Below are 21,552 nucleotides of genomic sequence, written 5' to 3'. Positions count from 1 at the left end.
AATTCCACAGATGCTCAATTTGATTGAGGTCTGGGCTTTGACTGGGCCACTCCAGGACATTAACCTTTTTGGTTTTAAGCTACTCCAGTGTGGCTTTTGCTATATGTTTCGGGTCATTCTCCTGTTGGAAGATGAATTGTCTTCCAAGTCCCAGTGCTCTTGCGGACTGCAGCACTTTTTTCTCCAGTATTTCTCTGTACTTAGCTCCATCCACTTTCCCTTCTATCTTTATGTTTTCCAGTCCCTGCCGCAGAGAAGTATCCCCAAAGCATGAAGCTGCCACCACCGATGCTTCACTGTACGGATGGTGTTCTCAGTGTGATGTGCTGTGTTGGGTTTGTGCCAAACAAAGTTCAATTTTGATCAGACCACAGAATCCTCCTCCAAATTGTTGAGTCTCTCACATGCCTTTGGGTAAACTCCAGCCAAGATGTGATATGAGTTTTTTTTTTCAACAAAGGGTTTCTTCTTGCCACCCTTCCGTACAAGCTATTTATTTATCTCATGCACAGTTTCTTCCATCTCTGCATCTCTGTCATGGAGGACTGTAACTCCTTTAGAGTTGCCGTAGGCCTCTTGGTGGCCTCCCTTACTACAGCTGCCCGGACACTCAGTTTTGGAGGATGGCGTTCTGGGTAAATTCACAGTTGTTCCATATTATGTCACCTTTTTAATGATGGACTTCACACTGTGCTACGAGGTATATTCAATGCCTTGGAAATGTTCTTATATCCTTGCCCTGCCTGGTAATTTTCAAGAAACACCTTGTATCGGATCTGCTTGAAATGTTCCTTGGTCTTCCTTGGAAATGCACCAAGTGGGGAAGCTCCCAGAAACAGGTGAATTTATTCTGAAATAATGTGAAACACCTCAACTGCACACAGGTGGACTCCAGTCAAGTAACTATGTGACTTTGAGAAAAGAGTTGGTTACTTCAGAGGTAATTTAAGTGTGTCAAAGGAAGGGGGTGAATACTTATGCTGTTAATCAATATCTATTTTTTATTTATTTAGTAAAATGTCTGGTTTTTTGTTTCCTCTTTGACATTATAGAGTACTTTGTGTTGATGATTGGCATTAATTCTCAGTTAAATCCATCATGATTCCATGCTGCAACACAATAAAATGTGAAAAAGTCCAAGGGGGGTGAATACTTTTGCAAGGCACTGTGCATCAACTCACACAAAAATGCAACCCAAGCTTTTCTAATTAATGAACACACAGCAATAAACAGAATGATAATGACAGCAACAACACCTTACCCTAAGTACGCATTATAAATGGTCAGGTGGTCCGAATTGGCTATAGCCAGAGCAGCTTTAGCAAGGTTTGCATCATCCTTTCTGTTCATTGGAGTTGCAAATGGAGATTTTTCAGATATTGCAGCTGCAATAGTAGCCTGGGAAATGAGCAAAATTAAAGACATTTAATGTGTGGTTTGCAAAAACAATATTCTTAGCCACTGCAGTAGTGCAATACTCTATTGTTGTGCAACATAATGGTAGGATTCTATACAGATGTTGCTGTAATAATAATATTAACAGTAATTTGCCTCTGAAAGATGAGTATATGGTAGAATGAGCACAAAGTGGTCAAAAAAGAAAGCTAAAACAACACAGCAAAGCATGACACATTTATCTCAATCAGCTGTGATAAAAATTCTGTTTCTCAACTCAGTTTAAATATTGGACACCAAATTACTTAAGGAAATCAGAAGGCTGTTAGCAAGTGCTTGTGGAGAACTGTGATTTTGCATATTTAAAAATATAATATAAAATCAAACTTTAGAATGTAAATGTTAAACTTGAGTAATTTCAACCTTCACCTAATCACCTTCACCTAGATATAAAAGATACCAACAGTAGTGCGCACCTTACTACAATCGAGGGTTTGCAAGTATTCTCTAAAAACAGCACTGACATTTTTGATAGGTTAAGCCATATAAGGGGCTTATCTCTGGTCTTTAGTCCTTCTTTGAGAGAAAAATCTCTATTGCTAATCAGCATCTTTTATTGTTTTACAAATGATTTTCTGTCAACACAGGTTCCAGGAAAAATCCTGACAGTTTCTATCAAACTGTAACATGACTAGTCTGAATGTAAAAATAAATGTATCTAATCAAGCATCCATTAATCAAAATATCAATTAACCTTTCTGGTATGAAAATCATGTTTCCCTTATAAACTTTCAATTTCAATGGACAAATTTTAACAGAGTATTTGAAGGGCTCATATACGTCTATCAATATAATATGAAATACTTTTCCTTACTTTTCAGTATTCCCAAATGACTGAACAGGATTTGATCATTTTCCCAAAATATATATTCTGGAGGACAATTTAAAAAATAATTTCTAAATGTAAACATGCAAGTGCCATTTTGGAGGTAAAACACAAACACTCTTCCTCAGTCAACCAAACAGTGTCACAGAATGTAATATTGTGACCTATAGGACAGAAACAACTTATCGACATGACAGCTGTGTAATTCAGAACATATACATTCTGACAAAGAAGAAAAGCAACAACAACTGAGGTACAAACTGTACAGAGAGAAGGCTTGCTCAGGTCACATTTGATGGTGAGGTTTGGTCTGAATTTTGCAAGCTGATTGCTATTTAACATAGCAAAATAGTGCTAGTAGGCGTATTAAAACAATGCAGATATGCAACGGGAATCTTAGGGACCCCAGGGATATCTGAAGCAACTCTTGCTTATTTAGGCTGTGCTCTTTTAGTGTGGGCGATAGGGAAAGCAAATCAATTGCCCTGTTTGGTCAGGAACCTGACGGCATGCCTTATAGCTCTGCCTAAAAACCTGAGGGTCAGAGGCAATCTTCTGGGAAAAAAAAACTGGCAGAAATTTGGAAGTGCTGAAGTCATCTTTTACACAAAAGGCAATGTAGGTTAATACACATTCTTGTGTTTTCTCCAGTATTTGCCTGCAGCAATGGGTAGACAGCCACAGTTTTCTTGGTAAAAGAGCCATAGGAGATGAAAAATTCACTGTGACAATTAGGGGTAATTGGGGAGTCACTTGGGGAGTTTGGACGTCCCGAGAAACAGCTGCTTCTCTTTATAAAGGCTGAGTAAGCATGTATGCATATCTAAAATGTATTTTCAACAAAAAACAGTCTACACTTTTTGTCTGTATGATTTTGTCCCCTTGTATATTCAAATAAATGTTGTCTTTCCTTCAGGTCCTGTTGACACCACTATTTATAATCTGTAGAACTGTTTTGCCCTGAAGAAAAGTCTTGGTGAGACAACTCTTTCAGCATGCAAATGTGAGATTCTGATGTGCTCTATGCCTTTATCAGAACCAGCTCAGAGAGGAATTGTAATGAGTCCATATATAACACCTTCATTGCCAGAGGTAGTACGAAGACACTGCAATGAATTCAAAATCACACTACTGCTCAGATAACACATTGATATTCATGAAGTGCTAACACTTTTGTCCTTGTCTTATTGTTTGGCCTGTTGCTCAGAATCCAGCCCTATATTGCTAAATATTCCATGAAATACTAAGTGGTTGCCAGAACATAGAACTGTGACAGACTTAAGAAACAAAGGCAATCTTACAATGGGTTCTAAACATCCGAATATAGCGCCGAAGACAAGCATTTTCCCAATCTTGACATTGACGGGCAGAGCTGCTAGATGCTGTCCCAATGGGGTGAGGGTGGGGCTGTCGTGTTCACAGGCCCCAATCCTCCGGAGCAGACTCACTGCATTACTGACAGATTGGGGCTGGGGTGGATCCAGAGATCGAGACAGGAACTCCTCAGGAGAGCCGTACTCACACTTCTGCAAGGAATAACAAACAGGAATTCTGTAAAACAGGCAGGATTCATGTCTTACTGTAGCATTCATCCATTTTTTTTCTAGCCAATTTATGCAATACAGATATCCCGGCAAGCAAGGGCACAAGGGCAGACACACACACACTCACAGCAGGGCCAGTTTCCCCCAAAGCCAGTTAAGTATTTGTCACGCTACATGACTCGACACGACTTCTAGTTGGAAAGCATGTCAAATGTAATGAGTGCAGTTGCTGAATCATGCTGCCTTTTCTGTCCTAGAAGGTGTCAAATTATATAACTAGGAATTACAGGGTGACTAATTACACGATTCCCTCATGACTTTTCATCACAGTTCCAAATCTTGCATTATACCGCGAAAGTACCGCAAGGTCGCCTCCTTTTGGCAACTAATCAACGTGGAGCACACCGGAATAAGAGGAGGAGCACTGCACGAAAGTAAACAAACAACAAACACAAAACATCGAACAGACATCTGTGCTGGCTCCAAAGTTCGACGAGCCTCTCCTTCATTTGCACAGTCCAAAACACTCGCTTTCCTTCTTTCCTTGCATTCGCATTGTATGCATTGTACTTCCGGTTGAGATCTCATTGGCTGTTGACTGTCACAGACACAAGAGCCCACCCCTGCAACTTGTGATGCACTCTGAGAAAACCAAACCTGTTTAAGGTTAAGAGCTGTTAAGAGCGCTATGACTAAGTCGCTCGGGGTGTCACACTACAAAACTGACGGTAATGGGCGTGCGCTGCGTCTCTCTACAACTCGCTGGGATTTTCTTACGATTATGTAAATGAAGGCTATGACTGAAAATCCTAGGAAAAGTCGTGTAGTGTGATGCCAGCTTTAACCAACCAGAATGTCTTTGGACTGGAAGGAAACTGGAGCAACCAAAGAAAATCCACACGGACACGGTTAAAACATACAAACAATGCAGCGCATTTAAAACCAACTCTTCTTAGATAGAGCAAATCAAACACCAAACACATTTTAGAGAGCAATCATGAAATACAAAGTCTTAATGTATGGAAAGTGAAAATCAACCGTAAAATGTGTTACCATAATATGCAGACAGAGCTCTTCCAAAGGAACTCGCAGAATTTCTGGCACAGAGTAATCTACAAAGCCTTCATATCTGCAGAAACACAGAAGTCCACAACCAGCAGACTATACGGTTAATAAACGAATCTGTGAGAACCTTAAAGCAAGAACTGTGCCAAACAATTTACATATTACATAACATAAGAAGTATGTTTTCATTGTCATTTTGTGTGCGCTTCCTGTATTTAAAGACATAATACAAGAAATGGATCAACAGACATGGAACATGAAAATACATATTTCAGTTAATTTAAAATTTATTTAAATCAATACTAAGGTCATGCACAACTGTATTTCGTTAATTATTTTTAAAGCATTTCTTAAAGTTTTTTTTTTGTCACTTTGCTAGACAGAGGCAAGGCTCAGCAGGTTGTCTTTAAGACAGTGCCATCTGCTGGGCTATAATATTCACTACAAGTCGATACCAAACCTAAAGTGCAACAGAACATTCTACCATATGAGCTAACAATACTTTTGAGTTTCAGTCATTTTCTTCAATGATGTATGAATGGCCACACTTCAGAGAAACTCAACTGTGTTTGCCCAGTTTGGCTGCATTAAATTAGCAAAAAGAGGCTTACCTTTCTTTTGTGAAGAGGCGGAAACAGAAGCCTTCCCTGACGCGCCCGGCACGACCCTGTCTCTGGAGGGCACTGGCCTTACTTACGAAGGTCTCCACCAATGAGCTCATCTGACTGCTCTCATGGTACCTGGGCCCCAGGAAAGTGAGGAATGCGTATGGCATTTGTTGGAGACAGTGTTTTAGTCTTTCACACCACAATGTATGAGGCAACATACATATCACATACTCATTCATCAGCAAGCCAAAACCATTACACAATCTGTAATTTATATTAGCTATTGTACATTAATGGAAGTGCATTAAATCCACAGTAATGCTCAGAAGAACATGATTGTTAGTAGAAATGACAACAGTTTGAATACACATTATATTCTACCTGTTTTCTTTGGTCTTTCCAGAGTCGATGACAAAAACAACATCAGGTATTGTGACTCCCGTTTCTGCAATATTGGTAGACAGCACTATCTGAAATAAATCCAAGACCACAATGGCTTGTCAGATCAGAGATCTCGACTACAAAATACTGATTTGCAAAACGTTGGCATCAAAAACAGGATCTAACCTTCAGCTTCTCATATTAGTTAAATGGACATGATTTATGTAATTGGTACAGATTTCTAAAAAGCATGATTTAGTATAAATTGCAAAAAAGGTGAGTACCTCAATCCATCTACAAAATATAAATTACACATTACAAAAAGTGCAGGAGAGAAATCAAATAACAATACCTTCCTGACACCAGGAGGGGGTAATGTAAATGCTGCAGCTTGGTCTTGAGACGAAAGAGTGGAGTGAAGAGGAACCAGTTTATACCTGCAGCATTAACAAAACATTACATCTCTAACACTACTGTACATTTATTCATGACACAAAACAGCTTTCATGCAACACAGGAAAAGCTGGATTTATTTTTTCTGGTTTGAAAAGAAAGCTTTGCTTCCTCTGACCACTGTTCCATAAAACATTAGATATTAGTCTCAAAATCTGAGTAATACCTTACAAATCAAATGTTCGAATACATCTATAAATGAAAGAAACATTATTTTGAGAAGTACATGGAAAATTACCTTTCTTTCATCCGAAATCTTTTGTCTGTTGACAAGATGTCATAGAGCTGCTGAATGTGAGCTAGGCCCGGCAAGAAAATCAAAACAGCACCATCCACACCTCTGAACTGAGGAGCCTTATCTGCACCAAAGGAAACAACACTTATTTTTAAATGTTCAAGACATGTTCATGAGATATGCAGTCAGCACTTGTACTGGATTAAGTGGCATCAGTTCAGTTTTATTTTATTTTAAATATACACAGATGCAGACCCTAAAACAGTGATTCCCAACCACGGGTGAGTTGAGCTCTTACTGAGTCCTTCAGTAACATTGAAAGCAGGTCTGCTAAACTGGACTGGGTCAGGAACCCCTTCAGTGTGACTAAGAGCAGCAGCAGCCTTCCTGCCAGAGTGCAGGAACATCAGACAGATGTGTCCTCAGACTGTGGGTTAAAGATGAAACATGCAGAAAAGACTGACACAGTTCTGGTGTGATGTGGAAAAGGAATACCCTGAGCTGGTGAGATATGCACTTAATGAACTTTTACCCTTTGGATCTACTTACTCGTGTGAAGTGGCTGTCTCAGCTTTGACTCAGATCAAAACCAAGCAGAGGAACAGACCCAATGTGGAGAACAGCCTGATTACAGCCATGGCCACACTGCCCCCAGAACTGTCAAAACTTTTGAAAGACAAACAAGCTCTGGTGTCTCATTAAAGGGAGATGAATCTACTTGGTGAATCTGACTCTGTTTTTTCACCCACAGTAACAACAATTGGTCTTTTGGTTGAAAGTGAATCATTATAATGATATCCAGTTCAATAATATTATTAATAATGTTTAATAATATCCAGTTTAAATGAATTAAGTTTAGGATCATAATGGTTTGGTGTGGATGAGGGGGTACTTGAGCCATACTGCTGCGGGGGTACATAAAACAAAAAAGGTTGGGAACCACCGTCCTAAAACATGCAGTTTTTCATGTACCACTTGGCTCACAGCTCTACACTGAAGCCGTCTTTGCAGCAAAGCCAATACATTTGCTCTTTCACTTTTGCTTTAGGCACAAGCCATGTTAACTAGTTAATCACTATTAAGACTTAAAAAAAGACTATAACATAATTTGAAATACATATAATAGTAAAATACATTACCAAGATTCAACTGTTAATAACTGAAGCCCATATAGAACACTCTTGATGTGAGTCACTTCTTGATGTGAAAACATACTTTCTGTTTTGTTGCCATTATACTTAAGGTTTTAAAAGTTTGAAATCTCAAATGAATGCTTCTATGACTGTTTGAGGATACTTAATTTTTTTTTAAAGAAAAATTAAAAGCTCATTATCTTTACCAAGGAAAAGCAGCAGCTCTAGGATGAGGTCCATGTTGATCTTGTTGGGGTTCATGTACTGAATGGCGTGTCGTGTTCGGTTGGAGTAGTTGTCTAGGTTAGCTCCTACATCCCAGCCACACCCGAAGTCTCTCACAATGAACTCCTGAAACAGCCCAGTGGCGGGAAGAAAAGAAAGAAGATAATTATTAAAAATTAAATGGCTATGCTGTTTGGCTGTGTGTCCACAGAGAGATACGAGATGCTGAAGTTACCTGGTGTACGTCAGTCCTTCCTCCTTTTCCTGTGACAGTCACACTGATTTCTTCCTCTTCTTCCAGGAATTTTTGACTATAGTCAGAGTCCTGCTCCAACACATAGCCAGTATGCTCCACCACATCCTCAAGGTGGAACACCTAGTCACAGAGGATAAAACATGAGTGTTGAATCACCACAAACTGGTGTGTACAAGAGCTCCAATATTTCACAACCCCATGGTATTATAATGAACCATTATCGCTATGTTAATACATAAACTGAAAATGGTTTTTCTTGCCCAATCATAAGAAAAGTTACCAAATCAGAAAGAATATAGTATAGAATATAGTTGTCTTTACTTCCGATTTAGAGGCTTATAGTAAGAATCATTGTTGTTAATATTAATAGTAACAAAAGCTCCTCTTATTTATATATCACTTTTCAACCTAAAGGATAGCAAAGCACATAACATGAGAAGGGACATCCATCATTGGTGCACGCATCTGGATGACACATATCAGCCATTATGCACCAGAAAACCCACTACATAGCACATCAGAAGCGAGAAATTGCTTTGCCAATTTAATTTATTATGGGGGAAATTTAGGAAGGCTAGACTATACATGATCAAAGTGAAATTTAGCCAGACTGAAACAGTTAATACCCCTAATCATAAAATTAATAATATGTCATAGGATATTTAATGACCAGGAGCTCAGTAAGGTGTCTTATCTGAAGAATGGCGACTTTTACAGTATAACTTCCCAACAGCCACATTACTGGGATATTGGTACTGAAATTACAGAAGTGGGAAGAATGCCACCTCCTGACCCCCCAACACTTGTAGCAGAAACTTGGATTTCCTTAGAGGTCTCCCATTATAGTACAGTAATACTATAAAGAAATATTCACACCTGTACATATGAGAACATTCTAAATTAAATAGTAAAGAAGCAGATGCTGAAGTAATGTTACTTTGCAGTCTTTACTACTAAATTACTAAATCACATCTTTTTATATAAAATATGCACTGCAAATTCAAGGCAAGACATGAGAACACATGTTTAATAACTCACGTCCACAGGAAAAGTCCTCCCTGGGATGCTTATGACAGGACAGCGCCTAAAATAGGTCGCAAACTTGTCACAGTCAACAGTGGCACTCATGAGAATAAGGTGAAGATCAGAGCGCTTCTGTAAGATATCCCTCAGGATGGTGAGTAAGAAATCTGACTGGACGCTTCGCTCATGAACCTGAAAAAAAGAGAGGATTTGTTATACCTGAGAAACTCCATATGCAAGGCAGAAGAGCTAAATTGAACAGTATATAACAAACTGCCAAAACGATTTTTAGAAGGCATTAAAGTAGTTGTTAAGCTAGCAATTAAAGTGAACAATTTAGGGTAGCGTTGCGGCACAGGGGTTAGCATTCCTGCCTTGTAGCACTGGGTTTGCATGTTCTCTCCATGTTCACATAGGTTTCCTCTGAGTACTTCAGTTTCCTCTCACAATCCAAAGACACGCTGGTAGGTTGATTGGCTTTTAGGATAACTGGACCAGGTGTGAGTGTGCACGTCTGTGTCTGTGTGTGCCCTGCGATGGATGGACTCCGGACAGGTTCTAAGCTAGTTTTACCCTGAAGTGGATTAAGTGGTTATTAAAAGTGATGGTGTAATGCTACCTGAAATCAGCTGTAAATTGTGATCTTATAATTTTATCATAGTATCGGGGCAGTAGTTCTATTAACTGAAAGAAAATAACTTTAATATTCCCTAATAAATCCAATGAAAAAACATTTGTCAGTTTACATTTGTATAAAGAAAAGAAAGCAATGAAAGGAGACAGTAGAATTACACAATTACAATAAGGGTTTGGAATAAAATAGGAAAACAAAGGGGCAGAAACAGAACCAATTAAATAAAAGTCCTTCTAAAGAAGAATGTTTTGAGTCTTGGTTTGAAAGTGCTCAGGGTAGGTGACCCTCTGATATCCTCAGGGATATAATTCCAGAGCTTTGGGGCATAGCAGGAGAAGACTCTGTCACCCAGGCTTGGGGAACAGACAGGGACCAGAAGCAGATGAACAAAGGTAGGGAGTAGGACGGAAGTCAGACTGGTACTGAGCTGCCAAGCCATGTAGAGCTTTATGGATCAGAATGAGGATTTTGAAATCCAAACAAATCCTGATAGAAAGCCAGTACATGGACTCCAGGATAGGAGTAATGTGATCACTTGCACTAGACCTGGTCAGACTTTTGTCTGCCAAATTCTGGACATACTGGAGTTTGTTCAGTGTGAATTTAGATAACCCAGAGAGTAGGGCGTTACAGTAATTAATTCGAGAGAAGATGAAAGTGTTGATTCAGTTATCAAAAACATAGGACATAGTCTGGTGATATTTTTGAGTCCAAAGAATATTTTACAATATTTCGCACATACGAGTCAAACGTCAAACCTGGTTCAAATATCACCCCCATGGTGTTCCAATTGAGATTGAAATTCAAGTACAGTGCCATCCATAGTTAGGGTTACTATAATGGTTTTACATAATTGATAGGAGGTGCTGAGAAACATGACTTCAGTCTAATTGCAATTTAAATGAAGGACATTTTGAGTCATCCAGGTGTACTAAGCACCACCTTGAAATTTTTAGTGCCTTCATTGTAGTTAAATTATATAAACTGGGGTATGACTGTACAGAAAAAGCCCTGCTGTTTACCTCATCAACAATGACATGTGAGACAGAGCTCAGAAGACTGTCAATCTGTAGTTTCCTCAGTAGTACACCAGTGGTACAATACAGCAGCTTTGTAGAATCTCCGCATTTAGACTCCATTCTGATCTGGTAGCCACAGAGTGAAGTCTGAAAAAAAGCATATGTATACTTATATTATACAATAACATTTTATTGCTGTGGGCTCTGTTAAAGCACCCTTTAAGACTAATCAAGATAAAATGCTTTCCCATTTTAAGTGGGCATATCATCTACTCAATTATCAGTTTCCATGACAGAGTAAATAATAAATATGAAGGTCAGTAACAAATAAGCTGGGTTCATGTTTACATAAACTTAAAACTGAATAATTCAGAAGCGAAACTGTAAATCTGTTCTAGGCTCTTCTCTGAACTCACACTTTCATAAAAACATTAGAAACATCAAACAACCCAGCTAGAGGCAAACATTTGCCTTTGCCATCTTCAAATTGTCCCCAAGCAGAAAAATATTTCTCAATTTTCACTTAGTTAGAACCTGCTTCAACAGATGCACACATTTATTTTTTAGCATGTAAATTCTGCTTAGGAAATAAAAGTTCTTAAAGATGAATAATTTGTTTCTCCTCTTTGCTCTCCATTTCGTACATAAAAATAGATAAACCTTTTTTGTGTTTTGCAGTACAGCTTAGATAACCTCACCCTTGCTCCTGGCCCGTCTTCACAGCCCAACTCCTGGGACACCCTGGTAGCCAAGCTCATTGCGGAGATTCGGCGTGGCTGAGTACATACAATATTACAGTACTTGGCTTCAGAACCACCTATCAGCAGGTCTTCCAGGATAAACTGGGGTATCTGGGTACTCTTCCCACTGCCCGTCTCTCCTGCCACCACCACCACACGATGTCTCCGCACCATGTCCAGTACCCGGTCTTTGTGCTGGAACACAGGCAGCTGCTCTCTGTCCCTCAGCAGTTTCTTGGCCAATGAAGAGTCCCTCAGGGAGAGGAACTGAGTTCTGACGGACTCCATTTTCCCACAGCCAGAGCTAGAGACGGACTGCTTGCCTGGTTCCTCTTCTGCAGATATCAGATCTTCCCAGGAATCCTCTGGCTCCTCCCCTGTTTCAGAGGCGCTTTGGCTAGGTTGTGATTGCTTTTGACTTTGTGTCTGCTGCTGTTTCAGCCTGCTAAGCAGCCTGGAAATGAACTGATCCCTTGGCTTGTTAATTTCCGATTTGCTGTGTTCCTCTTCTTTCTTCTCATTGTCTTGCCATTCCAGCCAAACATTCCTGTATGTGGGTGGCAGCAGCTGATGAACTGACTAAAAATAAAATGGTAATAGTTTAAGTTCAAGAGAAACATTATAATCACAATTTGTACAATGATCTGACTGGACATGATGAGTTCAACTAACAACTGATGCAACTGCTTGATTAAGAATTAAACTAATCTGAGTTAATCTAAACTAAGTTAAAAATTAGCTGCTACACTTAGTTCTATTTACCACTGAAAAAGAACAATTCCAAAAGACATCACAGTGGCAGCTTTGTGCATCTTTTATTTGACACATAATAGAATACTGACAACAAACTGATCATATATCACAGGGAGATTAATTATAAGTTGATTTGACCTAATATTTTTCTGCTCTTGTTTGTGTATACTTTATTAACTGCTACTTTCAAGAATTGTGAAGAAGATATTCCAAGAAACTCCACACTGGGAAGTCACACTATAGTGCACTAGATGAGGTAACAGACAGGTGCAACAGAATCTATTCTTACTTTTACAACAACTCTTTTTCAGAACATTAAAGATTTACTTAAGGTTTACAAAAATGGACTTGCCTTACCTGTCCCTTGACTAAGCTGTAAAGTGCCAGAGTGGCTCCCAGGTGCTGGGCCTGCATGCTGTCTTCAGTAAGAATTGTAGGGCATACTTCTAAAACATCATCACTCGACTTCTGAACTCGAACCCTGGAGAAGAAAAAATGAAAGAGTGGTTGATCCTACTATTAATGTAATGGTCATCATTTTGCAAGAGGCTAAGAGAAAAATCCTGATTTTCAAGGAGAGGCTGAGATATTAAACCTATAAACAAAGCACTGTGCATTATTAGATATGAGCTGGTAATATATGACATAGACAATTACAAAGCCTTTGGTTAATAACAGGTTTCCACTAAGCAGAGAGAAGAAATCTCTGTTAAAGAAAAATCTGAGCTAGAGTAGAGGGTTTGGCCAAATAATGTATTTTATCCAATCCCATATATGAAGTTTACTGTATTAATATTATTATTTATTGGAAAACCCAATACATTTTTGTATCTGAATGCTGAGGGGTGATAATAACCACAGTCAGCTTCAAGGACAGATTTAGGCCTTGAAAGTTTACTAATGCAAATAGCCTAACTGGATCTAAACACACATAGTATAAGAAGTGCTCAACTCGATCCTTGATATTACATAAAAGTACTAGAGCTGTCAGTTTCCTTGGTGGCAAATATGAAATTTTCCCACAATGTCCTGGAAATTTGCACAAAGACTGTAATTTTACAGAGAAGGAGTAGTATTCTGTTTTGCAGACAATGAAACACACACACCTGGATCTCCAATATCTACCAGCTGGCACCTTTTGGAAAGAAGGAGGTGGGCTTTTGGGGAGGTTTTTTCTGCACCAGTCAATCAGAAACTGTTTGGGAGATTTGCCAGTCCAGCTCCTTGCCGTATAGTCAAAGTTCCTTATATCTTTGGGTTCATTTTTTTTCACTGCAGGGTGAATAGAAACATTATAAACAGCATTAACATGACTTAATACTCCAGCAATAATTAAGTATAAATAAATATATATTAATATTCAAGTTTAAAGATGGCACTTCTTAGGAATGAAGAGAGAAACAGAATCAATCAGTGCTTGATAGTAATTCTAGGTTGGGAACAGCATGGGGTGATGATTTATATAATATAATTATGCTTTCGCAGTTAAGAAACTTTTTTCTTCCTTCTATTAATAACAGGTATAAAAGACATTAAAATCTTCACTGAATTTTTTGTTTGGTTGATGAATGATTTAAACTTTACAGTGTGGAAAATGTTTCAAGAGTTATACTTCGATCTGTTATGTTACATGCAAAACTCTTTCAAACATTTTCCACAGTCTTGAACATATTCTTGAAATAATAAATAATAGTTCTCATTACCATTATGACTTCTACTCAAAGCCAAAAGACACTGGTAACTTCTTAGACTTTGACACCTTCTGTTTTTCCTACTTGTATTTAACATGCAATTTCCTGGTTCCAAACTAAGGAATAGATTTTTTACTCTCCACAAAACTAGGAACAAATACTTTTGGAGTGAACAAAAGCAAATTCTTGTTTGTACTGAATTTAGTTATTAATAAGCATTAGGAATACTTGTCTCAAAAGCAAGAAATAACTACAAAAAATAATTGGTTATATTGAAAATGTGTGAATCTTCACCATTTGGAGATAGATACCTAATATTTCAGAGAAATAAAATGTCTACTTTTGGTCAATACAAGGGGAAATATAACTATTTCTAAATATGTAATGATATAAAGTAAACCTATGGCTTTCTCACCTTAAAGCAATATGGATTTAGGTTTTATTTTTTTATTAGAATACTTTTCTTACCCTTTTCTTGAGGAGCTGCTTGTGCCTTTTCCAACAAATTAAAGTTAAAGTCATCTTTTCCCTCAAGAGGTGGAGCCAATTTTTTTCCTTCTTTCGGCACATCTGTCAATTTAATTGCTGGATTGAACATAGGATGAGATTCTAAGGGCTTCATTTCTAAATAGTAGAAAAAACAAGTCAATAAAAAATCCATTGAAAGCAACATTTTATAATGTGCTCTTGCAGGATAAAAATTGGGTGATTTCAGAGATACTGTTCTTTAAAAAGCCATCTTTTGTTGCTCATTATTGATGTACATCAAAGACTTGAAATCTATTATTTTTTCAAAATTTAGCAGCACATTTCCTTAGTTACTTTTTAAGATTTGAAGGCAGCCTTACTACCTTTTAGCTTGATCTCATCAGATCTCAGAAGCTTAGTAAAAACTGGGCCTGGTCAGAACTGAGATGAAAGTCCTCCAGGGCAAACCAGACAGTTGCAACGTGTGCAGGTGCAATAGTATCTGTAGGACAATTTCCAAAAGCAATGTCCTAGTATGAGGACTGGGACAATATGTTGTAAGAAGTGGTGTCATTTGAATGATATGTGAAAGACAGTTCCTGGCTACATGGTCATTCATAATCTCATGGCACTTTTTTTGAAAAATATGGCTATTAACCCAAGTGTTCTTGCAAAATTAATCTTGGGTTTGTTTTTATTTACAATCTGGCCTACTGAACGTTGCTCCATTGGTAAACGCGTGAAGCAATGTCTCCCTTCTCTACCTGGTAGCTGTGGAGTGGGTCTGTTCGCAGTCAATGACTGAGACATCACAAAGATGAGTGTGCATTCAGAGGGTAAAGCTCTCCAAGACCCATGGGGAAGGAAATCATTATGAAAATTCTAGGAATTATTATTACCTCACTCCTCTTTCACCTCACCATTCCAACACACAAATTAACATGCAAGGTCAAAGTATGATTTGTATAAAACAAAATGTTTGATTGTAAGCTTACTAAAAGTATTGAAGGTTATGAACTGATTCAGACCCAGCTTACCCTGCTGTATGATCCTTATTCTGTCCTGAGCTGTTCTTTGCCCTTGTTTGTCCCTTTTCTGCTTTGCAGAAGCTGCTAATTCCTTCGCATCCAAAAGCTGAGCTGTCAGCAACAGGTACCGATCATTCTGTTCAAAATACACAACAGAGACCTCACAATCTATAGCAAGACTGATTAAAATCTGAGATGGGGATGGGCTGCTTCAGGTGTTGTTATTTCTCACTAAATGATCCCCTTGCTATTTTAAGAAAGATATAACATTTTTTTGTGAACATTTTCTTCTCCGTGTGATATTAATATGAAATCAGCAATTATTGTAAGATCGCAAAACAAAGGAACACAACCATGCTCCACCAAAAATCTGGCATGTAGAGCCATTTGTCATCTGACACCTTTTGATTGGAGAAGCAAGAGGTCTGTCACTGATGTCACAGAGGTGCAGGTAACTGGACATTTTCATTCCTGTGAATTGCCTAAGCTGAGTGATCCCAGATCAGCTGTTTGTAACTGTTCTTAATCAATCAGATAACAAAACGAAGAAAGATCACATTGCACCTTCTCATATCTCTTAGCATTTCACTGGTCAGAAACTCACAGGATCAAATTTTGCCTCCTCCTCTGGATTCTTTGCGGATTTTCCACACTCTGCTTTCTCATCATCATCTTCACTGGACTGCTCAGCATATCTCAATATCCACTCCTTCATAGTTACACTCTCCTCTTTCACATGTGTCTGTTGTTCACAAAAGCCACAGATTGAATTAAGTACCAATACAAAAATAAGCCCACTAAATTTCCATTTCATTTGCAGTTTTTTAGGAGATTCACTGAAACAGGACTTAAAATGAATAATTTTGAGTGAATCAGGTTAAAGCACATATTTCAACTGAATCTACAGTAAGTTAAAGAAATTAAAGTCATAGTTAACTGAATGATGTTCTTGCGAAGATAACATATTTACTGTAGTACACAAATTCTATATACATTAATAACATTCATACATGCATTAATAACATGTTCATTAATAATGATATAGTAAACCACTTCATTGCCTAATTTCTCTCAATATGACACAACAAGAAGACTGCAATATGATATGAGGGTTTATACTATAAATTACAAATGCATTAAACTAAAGCTCTGAACTAAAAGAGGAAGTAAACTATTATTATTTTTTAAAGGAAAATTGAACATTTTGTGCTACTAAATGTGTTGTTAAATTTCAAAATAATACGTTTACAATTAACAATTAATCAAATTAACACTCACTCACTAAAGAGTCACAGCACTTGATTTCATTTACAGAATCTGAGTAAGTCATCCATACATTTATTTTCTTACCAGTTCATTTTATACAGGGTTGCGGATAGGCTAGAGCCTATCATGGCAAACAACGGGTACAAGCAATGATACACTTTAGAAGGCATGCCAGTCCATCGCAAGGAAACACACTCACACCAGGGCTACTTTTCCCAAAAGCCAATTAACCTTCCAGTATGTTTTTGAACTGAATTGGCTGTAAGAGGAAGTCAAAGCACCCAAAGGAAACCCAAGCTCCATAACTTCAAGTCATTTTTCATTAATTTAAGATGAGGTGAACATTTCTAGGTTTTAGAAATAACACTTGTAGAAAACATTGTACCTACAGTATACATCACAACTTATAAATTAAACATGACTAGAAAGAAACTGAATGGTTGTTTTATGTTTTTAGTTTACAAAGCGTTACAAAATCGCAGTCAATCATTTATGTCATAATTTGACATTGAAACACTGAAAGTTGTACAAACAGAAAAGTGCAGAACATTAAAGAACTACCATTGTGTTACAAATGATGTTAAATGACAACTAGTTATATGGGTCCTCATTTGCTGTTTATAATACAAAGTGGTCTGTTCACCTGTTCTGTAATGAAGACATTAGAAGTGAAGCAATAAAATGACAATATGCTCTGTATAGTTATGCGTTAGATAGCATTGCATCTAATTTCCAATTTCTTGATCAGGTCTGGAATTGTTATAGGGACATACTGAGTCTTTGCAGAGTATGTTCCTCTTGATTTAAGGTACATAATTAAAACTTTCATAATAGGTGTGTATGAAAATAAGGCAGTGTGTAAAATATGCACATCTGAAGAGAGATGCATTCTCATGACAACATAATGTTTTATATAGCTTTCTAGAACATACAAATACTTTCATTAGCAAAAAAATAAAAAGATAAATGTTTGTGTGTGAAAGTCAGTTTCACTACATAAATAAAATGTTTGCTATCTTTACCAAACAAATTAAGATCTCAAAAAGATTCTAGAACAGACACTGCATTAAGATGTACATTAAAAATATTTGCTCAATCCCTCAAAGTTAAAAAAGCAGTCTTTAAAAAAAAATATATGCCTTCTTCTGTGTTTCATCTTTGGCACTAAGAAAGAGTGGCACATTGTCAACTCTTGGTCCATTTTACACATTAAACTGTAAACATTTCACTCTAGATTACTTCTATGAATTACAAGCTCATCCTATGCGTGCAAGATGAATGGATGGGACCAGTATTCCCTATAGCTAAAGCATTGAAGTAATCATAATGTTCATAATGTATACTGGGGTTGAATAAGAACACTTTTGTAGAAGTCCAGTTCAATGATCCATATATTTTACTTAAATCAAATCTTGTATAAGGTAATTCCAGATTTATAATAAAAATTACTGTTTTCAGGTAGATAAAATAGAAAATATTTTAGTCCTGAAATTATAACACTGGTTAATTTTTTCTAAGGAAGAAAAAAAAGACAGCAAAAACGTAATGTGTTACTTGAAAATTCACAGTAACCATGAGCTCAGTGGGTAATGATCAGCATGAGTTTTCATGGTGAGGGTTAAGAACTTACCAGTTTTTCCTGCTTCGCACTGGTCTGTCTCACTTCAGTACGTGCCTGTTCTTTCTTCTCTGGAGGTGGCTGAAACTTAGGCTTCTTTTTTTGATTCTCTTCTTGCATTTTTTGACTGAAGCCCTCAGGAAGCTCCTCTAACAAAAAATAACACCCGTTGCACAAAACAGACAAAAACAGTAATAAATTGGGACTTTAAATAAAAACATGGTTCAATAATTATTTTAAATGACTCGTACAACGTAAAATGTAATTAGCCTGATTTTGTTCCCAAATTATCAGTATAAACCTTACTTCCATCATAAATTTCTTATTTCACAGTTATATACATAACAGGCATTCAAACAATAAGTTTTTTGAGCTGTACAGCTCTGAGTACCATACATCGATAGTTTATGAATTTAATTTTATTCTTCGTCATCTTCTTTCACTGTTCTTCACATTATAGTTCCTCATACAAGCGTATGGTATGTGAGAGATCTAGGAGGGTCCAAACTAGGAGGGTCCAAATTTCAGAGGACACTCGTTTTTATTATCTCAACAATTTAGGAAATATAGTCTCAGTCATTGTCCTGTCAATTTTGTTTCTCATTTTCAACTATATATTGCATGTTCACCCTACAAAGTACTGTTTCAAGAACAACACAACAGCAAAAAAAAAACAATTTAAGTGCTTAAAATACATAAAAATACTGAAAAGATTAATCCAGCCAGAGGACACACTTATACTAAGAGGTGATGCAGTTAACACTGATTAGAGTAGGACTTTCTTTACAAAAAAGAATTGAGAGGAATCTGGAACAAGCTAGCCCAGTTGAAACCTTTGCTCCCTTCAAGAATCAGGAGGATGAGATCCTCAGATCAATTAGCTACTAGCAACTAAATGAGCTGGATGAACTGAGTCTGTACTTGAGCCAAGTCTGTACTTGAGCCATCAGGCTGAAGCTGAATTAGGTCTTTGTAGTGTAACATGGATTTCTGCCCTAGATGGGATGCAAGCCCATTACAGTGTTACTCCCTGAAAGTGTGGGTGGACAGCAATTGAAGTAGCTCGGTGAAGGACGCAATAGTGGAAAATAAAAGCAATGACTCAAACTTACAACCATCTAAACACTAATGGCCTCTTCTCATTTTTCTTTCTTATGTTCTTAATAATCAGGTGTCCAAAAACTATTCAAGTTCTTGAGTACTGTGACATACTGCATGAAAATGTACATTGTAAAGGGAAGTTAATACAAGCAAAAAACAAAAATCACAATTCAGATTTTTCTGTGATTCTTCTACCAGAACAATAACAGTAACAATTCTGAACACACCATTGCATACTAGAATAATCCTCAGGAAACCAGGTCTTCTTCATGACACAGCTGGTCAAACTAGCAGATACTGCAAGTAAGTTAAGGATTGCTGCCTCTCAGCACAGGTGCCCTGGGTTCGGTTTGTGGGGTGCTATCTGCATGGGGTTTGTATGTTCTCCTCATGGTTGTATTAGTTTCCCCAGGGTGTTAAATTTTCCTCCCACAGTCCACAGTAGTATAAGCATACTAATGGATTAAATGTCTGCTGAGAAAACCGTCCCTGTTGTGAGTATGTGCTTGTCTGTTTGTGTCAGTGTGTTCCCTGTGATGGACTGGAGTCCCATCTAGGGTAGGGTATGCACCCTTTGCATGCCAGAATAAGTCCTGGCTCCCCTGGGACCCTGTATTGGATAAAAACAGTTACAAAAATATATACTATAGATGGATGTATTTAACAACTCTTCTTACCATCACACAGATTTAGGCAAAGCCAGTCGAGGGCTGAATGAAGATCCCCTCCGTACATAACACTGCTTTTCATGGCTTCCTCAATGTGCTCTGTCTTGAAGGAGAAGCCTTGCAAAGCTGTGTAAAGATCCTGCACAGAATGGGATTAAACATGAGTCGACTGTCCTCTTTTAATTAGAGCAGTCAATTACACAGATAGTAACTGAGGCACAGTTGTATTATTTATTAAATGGCAAGTTGTGAAAAAAAGGGTTCAGATTTATTCTATAACACAACTTTATTCCTGTAAGGTCTCAGTATTACTTAAATGCTGAAAAAATACTCTTTAGTGTAGATACACATTTCTAAAGTACTTTATGTTTAATTCTAAAACAGGTTAATGTTTTAGTAGGAGGAAATAAGCACAACATTTCTAATTTTCACTCACCAACAGCTTTTTGGTAGTAAGTCTTCCTGAAATTGGTCCTTTATCACTATACTGTTTCCTGTACTCATTGATCAGCTGGATAATGTTTTTCTCTAAGTCTGCTTGAATCACAACCTACAAGTAAAGAAAATGAACATCCAAGTAAGGTTTGCTGGAATGAAACAGGAAAATGCACAACACTGATTAATTGTAGCTTTTGGTACACTGCATTAATTTACCACAGGATAAGCATGTATCTGAGCACCACAAATTCTAACTAATATTAACAGATTGTTTTCAGCACTGCTTAAAATCAATTTCATGGCAGTCAGAAAAAAATGAACAGTATATTAATAATAATACAGCATAAACAAACAGAATTACTATTGTAGTTTGAGTTGAAAGCTTGATTATAACATATTAGAGACACAGCAGGAAAGCAGTATATTTAAAATCTAGTATGAAATACTGCAGCATCATTTAAGTATAAATTATAAACAGAAACCTGGAGCCTGGATTTGCCTGGAGTCAAATTAGATGTTTTCATTAGATTTCTTCCTTAAAAAATTAACTGACAGTTTACATTTTATAGTCATTACATTTTAAAGAATATAAAAATTAAATTAAATTGGCCATAAACCAGCATAGTTAGTTAATAAAATGCATCCCCACTCTTCAGCGGGAATATAAACATTATTAAATCCTGTCCAGCGATAGCTTTGATCATTCTTCTTACTTTATGAGTTAGAGCACTTGAAAGTTAAATGAGGTCATCTGGTTTTTACCTTCAGAACAGATTTGTCAAGACTGGAAGCACTTCCTGACTCAGACGATGGTGTGTTTACGAAGCTGTAAGTTTTCGGAGCTGGTGAAAAAATAGATTATTTGCTTTCTGAGTCATTCAAAATGTTGATTTTTGCGATACCCAAAACAAATACAAATTTAAC

General features: G+C 37.3%; 1 protein-coding gene across 1 annotated transcript in view; it reads right to left on the bottom strand.

Annotated features, from left to right (window-relative positions):
• Positions 1-21,552, bottom strand: part of dhx29 (DEAH (Asp-Glu-Ala-His) box polypeptide 29) — a 30,248-nt gene that overhangs the window by 5,047 nt on the left and 3,649 nt on the right. The window contains exons 2-22 of the mRNA XM_015337218.2: positions 21,391-21,470; positions 20,627-20,740; positions 20,200-20,329; positions 18,434-18,570; positions 16,142-16,279; positions 15,547-15,673; positions 14,510-14,665; positions 13,457-13,622; positions 12,708-12,831; positions 11,556-12,176; positions 10,861-11,004; positions 9,220-9,396; positions 8,161-8,301; positions 7,907-8,051; positions 6,571-6,691; positions 6,232-6,316; positions 5,880-5,968; positions 5,502-5,630; positions 4,879-4,954; positions 3,583-3,807; positions 1,262-1,398 (exon numbers count right to left, since the gene is read on the bottom strand). Of these exons, the coding sequence (XP_015192704.2) occupies positions 1,262-1,398; positions 3,583-3,807; positions 4,879-4,954; positions 5,502-5,630; positions 5,880-5,968; positions 6,232-6,316; positions 6,571-6,691; positions 7,907-8,051; positions 8,161-8,301; positions 9,220-9,396; positions 10,861-11,004; positions 11,556-12,176; positions 12,708-12,831; positions 13,457-13,622; positions 14,510-14,665; positions 15,547-15,673; positions 16,142-16,279; positions 18,434-18,570; positions 20,200-20,329; positions 20,627-20,740; positions 21,391-21,470 (3,262 nt within the window). The remainder of the gene's footprint in view (positions 1-1,261; positions 1,399-3,582; positions 3,808-4,878; positions 4,955-5,501; positions 5,631-5,879; positions 5,969-6,231; positions 6,317-6,570; positions 6,692-7,906; positions 8,052-8,160; positions 8,302-9,219; positions 9,397-10,860; positions 11,005-11,555; positions 12,177-12,707; positions 12,832-13,456; positions 13,623-14,509; positions 14,666-15,546; positions 15,674-16,141; positions 16,280-18,433; positions 18,571-20,199; positions 20,330-20,626; positions 20,741-21,390; positions 21,471-21,552) is intronic.

Source organism: Lepisosteus oculatus, chromosome 3 (genome assembly GCF_040954835.1).
Source record: "Lepisosteus oculatus isolate fLepOcu1 chromosome 3, fLepOcu1.hap2, whole genome shotgun sequence".
Classification (NCBI taxonomy): Eukaryota; Metazoa; Chordata; class Actinopteri; order Semionotiformes; family Lepisosteidae; genus Lepisosteus; species Lepisosteus oculatus.
The sequence above is the reverse complement of the archived record's forward strand: the minus strand, read 5'-3'. Positions and strand labels throughout refer to the sequence as shown.